The sequence below is a fragment of the Haliotis rufescens genome, unplaced genomic scaffold (assembly GCF_023055435.1).
Source record: "Haliotis rufescens isolate VD_foot unplaced genomic scaffold, xgHalRufe1.0.p SCAF_7, whole genome shotgun sequence".
Classification (NCBI taxonomy): Eukaryota; Metazoa; Mollusca; class Gastropoda; order Lepetellida; family Haliotidae; genus Haliotis; species Haliotis rufescens.
Window position 1 is genome coordinate 47,453,402 of NW_025964361.1, and position 16,469 is coordinate 47,469,870.

General features: G+C 38.6%; 1 protein-coding gene across 1 annotated transcript in view; it reads right to left on the minus strand.

Annotated features, from left to right (window-relative positions):
* Positions 1 to 16,469, minus strand: part of LOC124143720 (arachidonate 12-lipoxygenase, 12R-type-like) — a 79,008-nt gene that overhangs the window by 12,483 nt on the left and 50,056 nt on the right. Inside the window, exons 7-9 of the mRNA XM_048388014.1 lie at positions 13,974 to 14,063; positions 13,775 to 13,835; positions 10,865 to 10,970 (exon numbers count right to left, since the gene is read on the minus strand). Of these exons, the coding sequence (XP_048243971.1) occupies positions 10,865 to 10,970; positions 13,775 to 13,835; positions 13,974 to 14,063 (257 nt within the window). The remainder of the gene's footprint in view (positions 1 to 10,864; positions 10,971 to 13,774; positions 13,836 to 13,973; positions 14,064 to 16,469) is intronic.

Genomic DNA, 16,469 nt, shown 5'->3' on the forward strand with positions numbered 1-16,469 from the left:
GCTTCGTCTTTAGTTAAGTCATTCCGTGAGGTACAGATAAGACGAGCAACATCTTTTGTTTAGTCATAACGTGACGCAGAGATAAGACAAGCTACATATTTAGTTTAGTCATTCCGTGATGCATATATAAGATGAGCTACATCTTTAGTTTAGTCATAACATGACGCGTAGATAAGACAAGCTACATATTTAGTTTAGTCATTCCTTGATGCGTAGATAAGATGAGCTACATCTTTAGTCTAGCCATTCCGTGACACATAGAAGAGACTAGCTATATCTTTAGTTTAGTCATTCCGTGACGTATAGATTAGACGAGCTTCCTCTTTAGTTAAGTCATTCCGTGAGGTACAGATAAGACGAGCAACATCTTTTGTTTAATCATAACGTGACGCGTAGATAAGACAAGCTACATATTTAGTTTAGTCATTCCGTGATGCGTAGATAAGATGAGCTACATCTTCAGTTTAGTCATTCAGTGACGCATAGATAAGACAAGCTAATCTTCATTTCAGTCATTCCGTGATGCATAGGTAAGACGAGCTACATCTTTAGATAAGTCATTCCGTGACGTATAGATAAGAAGAGCTACATCTTTAGTTTAGTCATTCCGTGACGTATATATAAGATGAGCTACATCTTTAGTTTAGTCATTACATGACGCATAGGTAAGACAAGCTACATCTTTAGTTTAGTCATTCTGTGACGAATAGATAAGACAAGCTACATCTTTAGTTTAGTCATTCCGTGACACAAAGATAAGACGAGCTACATCTTTAGTTTAGTCATTCTGTGACGAATAGATCAGACAAGCTACATCTTTAGTTTAGTCATTCCGTGACGCATATATAAGACGAGCTACATCTTTAGTTTAGTCATAACATGACGCATAGGTAAGGCCAGCTACATCTTTAGTTTAGTCATTCTGTGACGAATAGATAAGAGGCGCTACATCCTTAGTCTAGCAATTCCGTGATGCATAGATAACGCTAGTTACATCTTTAGTTTAGTCATTCCGTAACGCATATATCATACGAGCTAATCTTTAGTTTAGTCATTCCGTGATGTATAGATAAGATAAGCTACGCCTTTAGCTTAGTCATTCCGTGATGCGTAGGTAAGATGAGCTACATCTTTAGTTTAGTCATAACGTGATACATAGAAGAGACTAGCTATATCTTTAGTTAGTCATTGCGTAACGCATAGATAAGACGAGCTACATGATTAGATTAGTGATTCCGTGATGCGTAGATAAGATGAGCTACATCTTTAGTTTAGTCATTCCATGACGTATAGATAAGATGAGCTAAATCTTTAGTTTAGTCATTCCTTGATGCGTAGATAAGACAAGCTTATCCTTAGTTTAGTCATTCCGTGACACATAGATAAGACGAGCTACGTCTTTAGTTTAGTCATTCCGTGACGCATAGATAAGACAAGCTACATCTTTAGTTTAGTCATTCGGTGACACATAGATAAGACGAACTACATCTTAAGTTTAGCCATTCCGTAACACATAGAAGAGACTAGCTATATCTTTAGTTTAGTCATTCCGTGACGTATAGATTAGACGAGCTAAGGCTTTAGTTAAGTCATTGCGTGATGCGTAGATGAGACGAGCTATATTATTAGTTAAGTCATTCCATGACGCATATATAAGATGAGCTACATCTTTAGTTTAGTCATTCCGTGATGCGTAGGTAAGATGAGCTACGTCTTTAGTTTAGTCATTCCGTGACGCATAGATAAGACAAGCTACATCTTTAGTTTAGTCATTCCGTGACACATAGATAAGACGAGCTACATCTTAAGTCTAGCCATTCAGTGACACATAGAAGAGACTAGCTATATCTTTAGTTTAGTCATTCCGTGACGTATAGATAAGACGAGCTACGTCTTTAGTTAAGTCATTCCGTGAGGTATAGATAAGACGAGCTACATCTTTTGTTTAGTCATAACGTGACGCAGAGATAAGACAAGCTACATATTTAGTTTAGTCATTCCGTGATGCGTAGATAAGATAACCTAATCTTCAGTTTAGTCATTCCGTGACGTATAGATAAGATGAGCCAAATCTTTAGTTTAGTCATTCCTTGATGCGTAGATAAGACAAGCTAATCCTTAGCTAGTCATTCCGTGACACATAGATAAGACGAGCTACGTCTTTAGTTTAGTTATTCCGTGACGCATATATAAGATGAGCTACATCTTTAGTTTAGTCATAACGTGACACATAGATAAGACAAGCTACATCTTTATTTCAGTCATTCCGTGATGCGTAGATAAGATGAGCTACATCTTTAGTTTAGTCATTCCATGACGTATAGATAAGATGAGCTAAATCTTTAGTTTAGTCATTCCTTGATGCGTAGATAAGACAAGCTTATCCTTAGTTTAGTCATTCCGTGACACATAGATAAGACGAGCTACGTCTTTAGTTTAGTCATTCCGTGACGCATAGATAAGACAAGCTACATCTTTAGTTTAGTCATTCGGTGACACATAGATAAGACGAACTACATCTTAAGTTTAGCCATTCCGTAACACATAGAAGAGACTAGCTATATCTTTAGTTTAGTCATTCCGTGACGTATAGATTAGACGAGCTAAGCCTTTAGTTAAGTCATTGCGTGATGCGTAGATGAGACGAGCTATATTATTAGTTAAGTCATTCCATGACGCATATATAAGATGAGCTACATCTTTAGTTTAGTCATTCCGTGATGCGTAGGTAAGATGAGCTACATCTTTAGTTTAGTCATAACGTGATACATAGAAGAGACTAGCTATATCTTTAGTTAGTCATTGCGTAACGCATAGATAAGACGAGCTACATGATTAGATTAGTGATTCCGTGATGCGTAGATAAGATGAGCTACATCTTTAGTTTAGTCATTCCATGACGTATAGATAAGATGAGCTAAATCTTTAGTTTAGTCATTCCTTGATGCGTAGATAAGACAAACTTATCGTTAGTTTAGTCATTCCGTGACACATAGATAAGACGAGCTACGTCTTTAGTTTAGTCATTCCGTGACGCATAGATAAGACAAGCTACATCTTTAGTTTAGTCATTCCGTGACACATAGATAAGACGAGCTACATCTTAAGTCTAGCCATTCAGTGACACATAGAAGAGACTAGCTATATCTTTAGTTTAGTCATTCCGTGACGTATAGATAAGACGAGCTACGTCTTTAGTTAAGTCATTCAGTGAGGTATAGATAAGACGAGCTACATCTTTTGTTTAGTCATAACGTGACGCAGAGATAAGACAAGCTACATATTTAGTTTAGTCATTCCGTGATGCGTAGATAAGATAAGCTAATCTTCAGTTTAGTCATTCCGTGACGTATAGATAAGATGAGCTAAATCTTTAGTTTAGTCATTCCTTGATGCGTAGATAAGACAAGCTAATCCTTAGCTAGTCATTCCGTGACACATAGATAAGACGAGCTACGTCTTTAGTTTAGTCATTCCGTGACGCATATATAAGATGAGCTACATCTTTAGTTTAGTCATAACGTGACACATAGATAAGACAAGCTACATCTTTAGTTTAGTCATTCCGTGATGCATAGATAAGATGAGCTACATCTTTAGTTTAGTCATTCCGTGACACAAAGATAAGACAAACTACATCTATAGTTTAGCCATTCCGTGACATATAGAAGAGACTAGCTTTATCTTTAGTTTAGTCATTCCGTGACGTATAGATTAGACGAGCTACGTCTTTAGTTAAGTCATTCCGTGACACATAGATAAGACGAACTACATCTTTAGTCTAGCCATTCCATGACACATAGAAGAGACTAGCTTTATCTTTAGTTTAGTCATTCCGTGAGGTACAGATAAGACGAGCAACATCTTTTGTTTAGTCATAACGTGACGCGTAGATAAGACAAGCTACATATTTAGTTTAGTCATTCCGTGATGTGTAGATAAGATGAGCTACATCTTTAGTTTAGTCATAACGTGACACATAGATAAGACAAGCTACATCTTTAGTTTAGTCATTCCATGACGCATATATAAGATGAGCTACATCTTTAGTTTAGTCATAACATGACACATAGGTAAGACAAGCTACATCTTTAGTCTAGCCATTCCGTGACACATAGAAGAGACTAGCTATATCTTTAGTTAGTCATTGCGTAACGCAGAGATAAGACAAGCTACATATTTAGTTTAGTCATTCCGTGATGCGTAGATAAGATAAGCTAATCTTCAGTTTAGTCATTCCGTGACGTATAGATAAGATGAGCTAAATCTTTAGTTTAGTCATTCCTTGATGCGTAGATAAGACAAGCTAATCCTTAGCTAGTCATTCCGTGACACATAGATAAGACGAGCTACGTCTTTAGTTTAGTCATTCCGTGACGCATATATAAGATGAGCTACATCTTTAGTTTAGTCATAACGTGACACATAGATAAGACAAGCTACATCTTTAGTTTAGTCATTCCGTGATGCATAGATAAGATGAGCTACATCTTTAGTTTAGTCATTCCATGACGTATAGATAAGATGAGCTAAATCTTTAGTTTAGTCATTCCTTGATGCGTAGATAAGACAAGCTAATCCTTAGTTTAGTCATTCCGTGACACATAGATAAGACGAGCTACGTCTTTAGTTTAGTCATTCCGTGACGCATATATAATATGAGCTACATCTTTAGTTTAGTCATTCCGTGACACAAAGATAAGACAAACTACATCTTTAGTTTAGCCATTCCGTGACATATAGAAGAGACTAGCTTTATCTTTAGTTTAGTCATTCCGTGACGTATAGATTAGACGAGCTACGTCTTTAGTTAAGTCATTCCGTGACACATAGATAAGACGAACTACATCTTTAGTCTAGCCATTCCATGACACATAGAAGAGACTAGCTTTATCTTTAGTTTAGTCATTCCGTGAGGTACAGATAAGACTAGCAACATCTTTTGTTTAGTCATAACGTGACGCGTAGATAAGACAAGCTACATATTTAGTTTAGTCATTCCGTGATGTGTAGATAAGATGAGCTACATCTTTAGTTTTGTCATAAAGTGACACATAGATAAGACAAGCTACATGTTTAGTTTAGTCATTCCATGACGCATATATAAGATGAGCTACATCTTTAGTTTAGTCATAACATGACACATTGGTAAGACAAGCTACATCTTTAGTTTAGTCATTCCGTGATGCGTAGATAAGATGAGCTACATCTTTAGTTTAGTCATAACGTGACACATAGATAAGACAAGCTACATCTTTAGTTTAGTCATTCCGTGATGCATATATAAGATGAGCTACATCTTTAGTTTAGTCATAACATGACGCATAGATAAGACAAGCTACATCTTTAGTTTAGTCATTCCGTGATGCGTAGATAAGATGAGCTACATCTTTAGTTTAGTCATTCCGTGATGCATATATAAGACAAGCTACATCTTTAGTCTAGCCATTCCGTGACACATAGAAGAGACTAGCTATATCTCTAGTTTAGTCATTCCGTGACGTATAGATTAGACAAGCTTCGTCTTTAGTTAAGTCATTCCGTGAGGTACAGATAAGACAAGCAACATCTTTTGTTTAGTCATAACATGACGCGTAGATAAGACAAACTACATATTTAGTTTAGTCATTCCGTGATGCGTAGATAAGATGAGCTACATCTTCAGTTTAGTCATTCAGTGACGCATAGATAAGACAAGCTAATCTTCATTTCAGTCATTCCGTGATGCAAAGGTAAGACGAGCTACATCTTTAGATAAGTCATTCCGTGACGTATAGATAAGAAGAGCTACATCTTTAGTTTAGTCATTCCGTGACGCATATATAAGATGAGCTACATCTTTAGTTTAGTCATAACATGACGCATAGGTAAGACAAGCTACATCTTTAGTTTAGTCATTCTGTGACGAATAGATAAGACAAGCTACATCTTCAGTTTAGTCATTCCGTGACACAAAGATCAGACGAGCTACATCTTTAGTTTAGTCATTCTGTGACGAATAGATAAGACAAGCTACATCTTTAGTTTAGTCATTCCGTGACGCATATATAAGACGAGCTACATCTTTGGTTTAGTCATAACATGACGCATAGGTAAGACAAGCTACATCTTTAGTTTAGTCATTCTGTGACGAATAGATAAGAGGCGCTACATCCTTAGTCTAGCAATTCTGTGATGCATAGATAACGCTAGCTACATCTTTAGTTTAGTCATTCCGTGATGCGTAGGTAAGATGAGCTACATCTTTAGTTTAGTCATAACGTGACACATAGATAAGACGAACTACATCTTTAGTCTAGCCATTCCGTGACACATAGAAGAGACTAGCTATATCTTTAGTTTAGTCATTGCGTAACGCATAGATAAGACGAGCTACATGATTAGTTTAGTCATTCCGTGACGCATATATAAGTTGAGCTACGTCTTTAGTTTAGTCATTCCGTGACACATAGATAAGACGAGCTACATCTTTAGTCTAGCCATTCCGTGACACATAGATAAGACGAACTACATCTTTAGCCTAGCCATTCCGTGACACATAGAAGAGACTAGCTATATCTTTAGTTAGTCATTGCGTAACGCATAGATAAGACGAGCTACATCATTAGTTTAGTCATTCCGTCATGCATATATAAGACGAGCTACATATTTAGTTTAGTCATTCCGTGATGCGTAGATAAGACAAGCTTATCTTTATTTTAATCATTCCCTGACGCATAGATAAGACGAGCTACATCTTTAGTCTAGCCATTCCGTGACACATAGATAAGACGAACTACATCTTTAGTCTAGCCATTCCGTGACACATAGATAAGACGAACTACATCTTTAGCCTAGCCATTCCATGACACATAGAAGAGACTAGCTATATCTTTAGTTAGTCATTGCGTAACGCATAGATAAGACGAGCTACATCATTAGTTTAGTCATTCCGTGACGCATATATAAGATGAGCTACAGCTTTAGTTTAGTCATTCCGTGACACATAGATAAGACGAACTACATCTTTAGACTAGGCATTCCGTGACACATAGATAAGACGAACTACATCTTTAGTCTAGCCATTCCTTGACACATAGATAAGACGAACTACATCTTTAGTCTAGCCATTCTGTGACACATAGAAGAGACTAGCTATATCTTTAGTTAGTCATTGCGTAACGCATAGATAAGACGATCTACATTATTAGTTTAGTCATTCCGTGACGGATATATAAGATGAGCTACATCTTTAGTTTAGTCATTCCGTGACACAAAGATAAGACGAACTACATCTTTAGTCTAGCCATTCCATGACACATAGAAGAGACTAGCTTTATCTTTAGTTTAGTCATTCCGTGACGTATAGATTAGACGAGCTACGTCTTGAGTTAAGTCATTGCGTGATGCGTAGATAAGACGAGCTACATCTTTTGTTTAGTCATAACGTGACACATAGATAAGACGAACTACATCTTTAGTCTAGCCATTCCATGACACATAGAAGAGACTAGCTTTATCTTTAGTTTAGTCATTCCGTGACGTATAGATTAGACAAGCTACGTCTTTAGTTAGTGATTCCGTGAGGTACAGATAAGACAAGCAACATCTTTTGTTTAGTCATAACGTGACGCGTAGATAAGACAAGCTACATATTTAGTTTAGTCAATCCGTGATGCGTAGATAAGATGAGCTACATCTTTAGTTAAGTCATAACGTGACACATAGATAAGACAAGCTACATCTTTAGTTTAGTCATTCCGTGACGCATATATAAGATGAGCTACATCTTTAGTTTAGTCATAACATGACACATATGTAAGACAAGCTACATCTTTAGTTTAGTCATTCCGTGATGCGTAGATAAGATGAGCTACATCTTTAGTTTAGTCATTCCGTGGTGCATATATAAGACAAGCTACATCATTAGTTTAGTCATTCCGTGATGCATATGTAAGATGAGCTACATTTTTAGTTTAGTCATAACATGACGCGTAGATAAGAGAAGCTACATCTTTAGTTTAGTCAATCCGTGATGCGTAGATAAGATGAGCTACATCTTTAGTTTAGTCATTCCGTGATACATATATAAGACAAGCTACATCTTTAGTTTAGTCATTCCGTGATGCATTTGTAAGATGAGCTACATCTTTAGTTTAGTCATAACATGACGCGTAGATAAGAGAAGCTACATCTTTAGTTTAGTCATTCCGTGATGCGTAGATAAGATGAGCTACATCTTTAGTCTAGCCATTCCGTGACACATAGAAGAGACTAGCTATATCTTTAGTTAAGGCATTCCGTGACGTATAGGTTAGACGAGCTTCGTCTTTAATTAAGTCATTCCGTGAGGTACAGATAAGACGAGCAACATCTTTTGTTTAGTCATAACGTGACGCATAGATAAGACAAGCTACATCTTTAGTTTAGTCATTCCGTGATGCGTAGATAAGTTGAGCTACATCTTCAGTTTAGTCTTTCAGTGATGCATAGGTTAGACGAGATACATCTTTAGATAAGTCATTCCGTGACGTATAGATAAGAAGAGCTACGTCTTTAGTTTAGTCATTCCGTGACGTATAGATAAGATGAGCTACGTCTTTAGTTTAATCATTGTGTGAAGTATAGATAAGACGAGCCACGTCTTTAGTTTAATCATTCCGTGACGCGTAGATAAGAGAAGCTACATCTTCAGTTTAGTCATTCTGTAATGCATAGATAAGACGAGCTACATCTTTAGTTTAGCCATTCCGTGATGTATAGATAAGAGGAGCTACATCTTTAGTTAAGTCATTCCGTGACGCATTATAAGATGAGCTACATCTTTAGTTTAGTCATAACATGACGCATAGGTAAGACAAGCTACATCCTTAGTTTAGTCATTCCGTGACACATAGGTAAGACAAGCTACATCTTTAGTTAAGTCATTCCGTAACACATAGATAACACTAGCTACATCTTTAGTTAAGTCATTCCGTAACGCATATATCAGACGATCTACATATTTAGTTTAGTCATGCCGTGATGCGTAGGTTCTATGAGCTACATTATTAGTTTAGTCATTCCGTGACGCATAGATAAGACAAGCTACATCTTTAGTTTAGTCATTCGGTGACACATAGAAGAGACTAGCTATATCTTTAGTTTAGTCATTCCGTGATGTAAAGAATAGACGAGCTACGTCTTTAGTTAGTCATTCCGTGACACATAGATAAGACGAACTACATCTTTAGTCTAGCCATTCAGTGACACATAGAAGAGACTAGCTATATCTTTAGTTTAGTCATTCCGTGATGTAAAGAATAGACGAGCTACGTCTTTAGTTAGTCATTCCGTGACACATAGATAAGACGAACTACATCTTTAGTCTAGCCATTCCATGACACATAGAAGAGACTAGCTTTATCTTTAGTTTAGTCATTCCGTGACGTATAGATTAGACGAGCTACGTCTTTAGTTAAGTCATTCCGTGAGGTACAGATAAGACAAGCAACATCTTTTGTTTAGTCATAACGTGACGCGTAGATAAGACAAGCTACATCATTAGTTTAGTCATTCCTAGACGCATATATAAGATGAGCTACGTCTTAGTTTAGTCATTCCGTGACACATAGATAAGACGAACTACATCTTTAGTCTAGCCATTTCGTGACACATAGATAAGACGAACTACATCTTTAGTCTAGCCATTCCGTGACACATAGATAAGACGAACTACATCTTTAGTCTAGCCATTCCGTGACACATAGAAGAGACTAGCTATATATTTTGTTAGTCATTGCGTAACGCATAGATAAGACGAGCTACATCATTAGTTTAGTCATTCCGTGACGCATAGATAAGACGAGCTACATCTTTAGTTTAGTCATTCCGTGATGTATAGATAAGACGAGCTACATTTTTAGTTTTCTCATTCCGTGAGGCATAGATAAGAGGAGCTAAACCCTCAGTCTAGCCATTTCGTGACGCATAGATAAGACGAGTTTCATCTTTAGTTTAGTCTTTCCGTGATGCGTAGATAAGATGAGCTAATCTCTAACTTAGTCATTCCGTGACGCATAGATAAGAGGAGCCACACATTTAGTCAAGCCCCTCGGCGACACATGGATAAGGCGAGGTACATCTTTTGTCTAAACATCCCATGATGCATACGAGCTACATAGCCTTTGGTCTATCTCTCCCTCGAGACATGCTCCAAAAGAGCCTTTAAGGACCATATCTGTGCACACCTACAATACGAACTAAATGAACTACATCTTCTTTTTTCTACTTGTGCTATCTAGTATTTGATAGTTGGTAATTTAACGTGAAGCCTATTGCGTTATCCTCATGTTTCCCGTAGACCCGTGAAGATCCGGGGTAGAATAGGTCTTCAGCAACCCATGCTTGCCGTAATAGGCGACTATGCCTGTTGTAAGAGGCGACTAACGGGATCGGGTGGTCAGACTCGCTGACTTGGTTGATGCATGTCATCGTATCCCAATTGCATGGATCGATGCTCATGATGTCAATCACTGGATTGTCTGGTCCAGACACGATTATTTACAGACCGCCGTCATATAGCTGGAATATTGCTGAGTGCGGCGTTAATCAACAGACAAACAGAGACAACACATAATGCTGACACACTGTGCACATACCAACGTTTTCAACAATGTTTACTGCATAAAGAAATTGGAATGAAGTCATCAACTGATGGCGTCATACTTGTATACTTCCACTACAACTAATCCATTGTAGATTCGAATTTAAATGTTCTAACATGTTTCTTTCATATCATTACCACAATGCTTATGATTCAATATTCATGTACCGTGATGGCTGACGATTCTGCCCATGTTTTTGTCCTGTGTCTGAACCAATCAGTTGGCTGTAATAGACTTACTGTAATATACTTGGACGTATTTGCTGACATATGTCTTGATGGCGTTATACACCTTCATGGCGTCATCTCGGTAGTAGTAAGGGCCCAAAACATCAGCACTATCGACCTGAAAATAGAGTGAGTGAGTGAGTGAGTGAGTGAGTGAGGTTTTACGCCGCTTTTAGCAATATTCCAGCAATATCACGGCGGGGGACACCAGAAATGGGCTTCACACATTGTACCCATGTCGGGAATCGAACCCGGGTCTTCGGCGTGACGAGCGAACGCTTTAACCACTAGGCTACCCGACCGCCCCCCTGAAAATAGAAAACAGTTCCATAAAGTTAATGTACAAATAGATGTAGGAGAAGGAGAAGAAGAAGATGGAGAAGAGGAGAACCAGAATGATTTGGGCAATGAGTAGGAGGGGAGGAGATGTTTGAGAAGAAGGCTCAGAGCTGCAAATAAGCTACGTGTTTGCGTTAAATACCCCCTAAATTAAAATGTGTACATGAATAAAATATTCAAAACCCAATTACTTTCAATTAACGTGCGTACAGTAACCCATGCATTAAATGAAAAAATGTATAAAACAGCACAAGTAAATACCCAATGAAGTTTTTTCAGCATGCGTACAACGGAGCTAATTTCACAATTACAAGATATTTTACTTTCCGAGTCAAGCCCATATTTAGAACCGTTAAATACATCTGAAACACCCGCCGTGATATTGCTGGAATATTGCTAAAAGCGGCGTAAAACCATACTCACTCACTCACATCTGAAACACTATTTTATTTTTTTGAAATCTCAAAATGTTTACTCATTTGGAGAAAAATCCACATGAGTGATGAATAGATAAGTGAAAAAATATTCGTTACCAAATGTAAAATGTAATAAAACAATTGAAATGGAGACCTTCGAGTAAAACTTCAGATGCTCAATAGTTATCTGGAGCTCTAAGAAGGGGAGAAGGGGAGGAGTAGAAGGGGAAAGGAATTAGAGAGGAGTTGAGCAGGTGATATTAGATGAAAGACTGAAAGAGTGTGGTTTTACGCCGCTTTTAGCAATGTTCCAGCAATATCACAGCGGGGGACCCCAGTAATGGGCTTCACACATTGTACCCGCAATTCGCTGTTCAGAGTTGCGTCCCTTGGGCACACCAGAAATCTATGATGGTGGGTTCGAATCCCGATTCGCCACGATTATGTTTCTAGGTTAGTCAGTACCATACCCGTGCTCGTGGGTTTCACCGAAGTGATAAACGTCGGAGACCTGCATCACACCGGGCTTTCCTGCCACATTAAGCTGACACGCCGCGATATAACTGGAATACTGTTAAAAGCGGCGTTAAATACAACTCACTCACACATTGTACCCATGTCAGGTATTAACCCGTTTTTCGCCGTGACGAGCGAAGGCTTTAACCACTAGGCTGCGAGCAGGAGCAAAAGTATAAAAGAAGCGACAGACAGAGAAGAATAGTGAGGGGGAAGAGGCGGCGAACTGATGAATATGAGGAGGCAGTAAAAGGATAAATGTTTTACTTGTGGATATGGAAAGAATTTTGTCGCTTTTTTTTACAATATCAATACGAAGCCCAAGGGTCTCGATTGCTCAAAAAGGAAAGGCTTTATTCATTTTCACCAGAAAACTGCAAATACGGGTCTTAATGTCAACAGGTATGTAACACCAATTGTTGTGGAGAAAAGACGAATGGTATACACTTCAACGACGACGCCTTCCACTGCGCAACAAACATTGGAAGCAGAGACTGTGCAACACCAATAATATTACACAGCAACTGCACCGATAATAATAAGAAGATGACGAAGAAGACGACGAACAAGAAGAAGACGACGAACAAGAAAAAGACGACGAACAAGAAGAAAAAGATGAACAAGAAGAAGACGACGAACAAGAAGAAGACGACGAACAAGCAGAAAAAGACGAACAAGAAGATGATGAACAAGAAGAAAAAGATGAACAAGAAGAAGACGACGAACAAGAAGAAGACGACGAACAAGAAGAAAAAGACGAACAAGAAGAAGACGACGAACAAGAAGTAAAAGACGAACAAGAAGAAAAAGACGAACAAGAGGAAAAAGACGAACAAGAAGAAGACGACGAACAAGAAGAAGACGAAGAAGAAGAAGAAGACGACGAACAAGAAGAAGACGACGAACAAGAAAAAGACGACGAACAAGAAGACAAAGATGAACAAGAAGAAAAAGACGAACAAGAAGAAGACGACGAACAAGAAGAAAAAGACGAACAAGAAGAAAAAGACGAACAAGAAGAATAAGACGAACAAGAAGAAAAAGACGAACAAGAAGAAAAAGACGAACAAGAAGAAGACGACGAACAAGAAGAAAAAGACGAACAAGAAGAAAAAGACGAACAAGAAGAAGACGACGAACAAGAACAAGACGACGAACAAGAACAAGACGACGAACAAGAACAAGACGACGAACAAGAAGAAGACGAAGAAGACGACGAACAAGAAGAAGACGACGAACAAGAAGTAAAAGACGAACAAGAAGAAAAAGACGAACAAGAAGAACACGACGAACAAGAAGAAGACGACAAACAAGAAGAAGACGACGAACAAGAAGAAGACGACGAACAAGAAGAAGACAACGAACAAGAAGAAGATGATGAACAAGAAGAAGACGACGAACAAGAAGAAGACGACGAACAAGAAGAAGACGATGAACATGAAGAATTCTTGGCTTGACCCAACAACCCTGTACGTGTCTCCTGCATTACCTGGACACTATGGTCGTGTAGATGACAAACTCCGATGATGAATGTGTAGATGCTACCATGTATTTAACATGACATGCACTATAACTTAGACTTTCTACAGTGACTGAAGACCACTAGGGGCACGTTTTACTCTCAAAGCCTACTGTTAACATTTAGACATACCCCTCTGTTCTTCAGGTCTTCTGGTAAAGTGCCGTCCACGTCCAGACGCCATGTTTCCAGACTGTTAAACAACACAGATGTTTGTAATAAAGAAATGATCGGAGCCGTAATTAAATTACATATATTCATTTATTATCTTCATTGTCAGGTGTTTTGAATTCATGTAGCAAATTGAACCTGCATTATATCCTATACTAACCTTTTGGCAATAAGACTTTTAACGCCTTTTATTCCAGAAGACATCAACGTGTCTAAAGTTCCCCTTCTCAGCAGCAGCTCACGGCCCTTCCTTAAATCATGGAACAAGGTATAATCTTTGAACAGCTTATTCCAGACGTAGTCTCCTAATGCTTTTGTTTGTTTGTTTGTTGTTTTACGTCTCACTCAGCAATATTCCAGTTATATGACGGCGGTCTGTAAATAATCGAATATGCTTGTCGTAAGAGGCAACTAACGGGATCGGGTGGTCAGGCTCGTTCACTTGGTTGATGCATGTCATCGATCCCATTTGCATGGATCGATGCTCATGATATCAATCACTGGATTGTCTGGGACAGACTCGATTATTTACAGACCGCCGTCATATAGCTGGAATATTGGTGAGTGCGGCATTAAACAACAAAACAACAAAAACAACTACAACCAGTCACGAAGGGTGTAAACCATATGCTAACATTTCATGTGTCACTTTATGTACTATGTTTATTCTAATGTCTGAGGACCGCCTCCTTGGTCTAGTGGTAGAACGTCCGCCGGTTTCGATCCCCGACCGCGTCATACCAAAAGTCGTTAAAAGGTGGTACTTGTTGTTACCCAGTCTGGCGCTTGGCATCAATGGGCTAAAACAAGGACTCGTCGGCTCGGAGTCAGTATACTGTGTCTGAGTGGGGTATTCATGTTAAACTGCGGCATGGTATGTCAGTGGGCTAGCACTATAATTCGGCATCAGTCCGTACTAGTACAAACACACACACACACACACACACACACACACACACACACACACACACACACACACACACACACACACACACACACATATGCACGTCGCTATATAAGTGCAATAATCTTGGACGCGACGTTGAACCCAATTTCACCTCACCTCACCTCTAATGTCTGAGAGTCATTACAAGTGTTTATTAGGAAAGAGGCTTTATAGGGAAGCATACAGCGGACACTCGTAGCAAAACATTGGCAGCAATATTGAAAGAATTGACAAAATGTACTTACAGTTTGCATGTTTTATATTAATATTTGCAGCCCACCCTTATTAGTCCAGATTGATATTAGTCTCATCTGAAGTTCGCTACACCATGTGCATAACACATTGTCACTATACTAGTTCTGTGCTATGTAGCGGTATTTAGTGTACAGTGGAGGCCGAACGACCTCAACTACCTACTACTTGGAACATGATATGGAGGAAAGAATATTATTTGAGAGAATAGATTTACGTGTATGGCATTTATGTCAGCAAATCGGGCCGAAATTGTCCTTCTGATACGTACTTGTTGATAGCCATAGTGTAAAAGAGGTGCGGTGCCAGGAGCTTGTAGATCGGGTGATACACAGAGAGCTGCCTGTGAGTAACCAGGTCCACTCCCTCCATCAGCAGATGGGTGATACCTGTACACAGTGCAATGACATCTGGTATGTGACATGGACGCATCAGTATGGTTTGTTTACTTGTTTGTCGTTTAACACCGCCTTCAGCAATATTCCAGCTATATAACGGCGGTCTGTAAATGGGTTGCTGAAGACCTATTCTACCCCGGATCTCCACGGGTCGCATCGTTAGGACCATTACATTTACATTCATTTAACTGAAGACATTTCTTAAATGACATACAGGGAAATATGTATATTGAAAGCCAACCATGACAGTATATATATTTTAATAAACTATGATCAGGTTGTTTTTGGCTGCTCTATCACTATTACCAAGGTGAGCTACGCTCTGGTGGTATGTCGTCTCTGCTTGGTTGTACCACATCTTGGCCAGCAGCCACACGTACTGGTCATCTGACGGCAGGAACACCTGGTGTCAAGAAAGATAAAACGTCAATGTTACAGAATCATCAGTCTCAATTATCCACCGAAGCAGATTCCATGAAAAGGCAAAATAGCAATGACACTAGGTGTAAGCACATCCTGCCCTACCGATATCAGCAGCCACAATTACTCCTTGAATCAATCAATCAAAATATACTCCTGCCATGCAAAGACGGCCTGTAAACAACTGTTCTATTCGATGTTTTGTAATTTAAAACACACACATAGCATCTCCTAATTTGATAAACATAGCGGGACGCTACAGGTAAAACCTTGAACCTTGAAATGTACATAACAATATGTCTGACCTTACGGCTGAACATTGTCATTGTCGACAATCTTTCAAAGAGGCCTATTTTTCAAGAACTGACCACATGGGTTATATTTATTAAAGAACGAAATTTCATAATATGGTGAAGGCTACCGGACCACATGGCCGATCACTGTTTAGGAGTTTATCAGCATAAAAAAGAGTATATTAAAAAAAGCATGATTTTCTGCTATATGAGTGAAAAAAGACTTAATTGTTACGCATGGTCTATACTAATTATTAAATATGTCCATTAAAGACTTGAAATTGTTTAGAGGTATCGTAAAGGTACCCCATAGTCGGACGCACTTGTATGCAGCATAAATTGAGCAC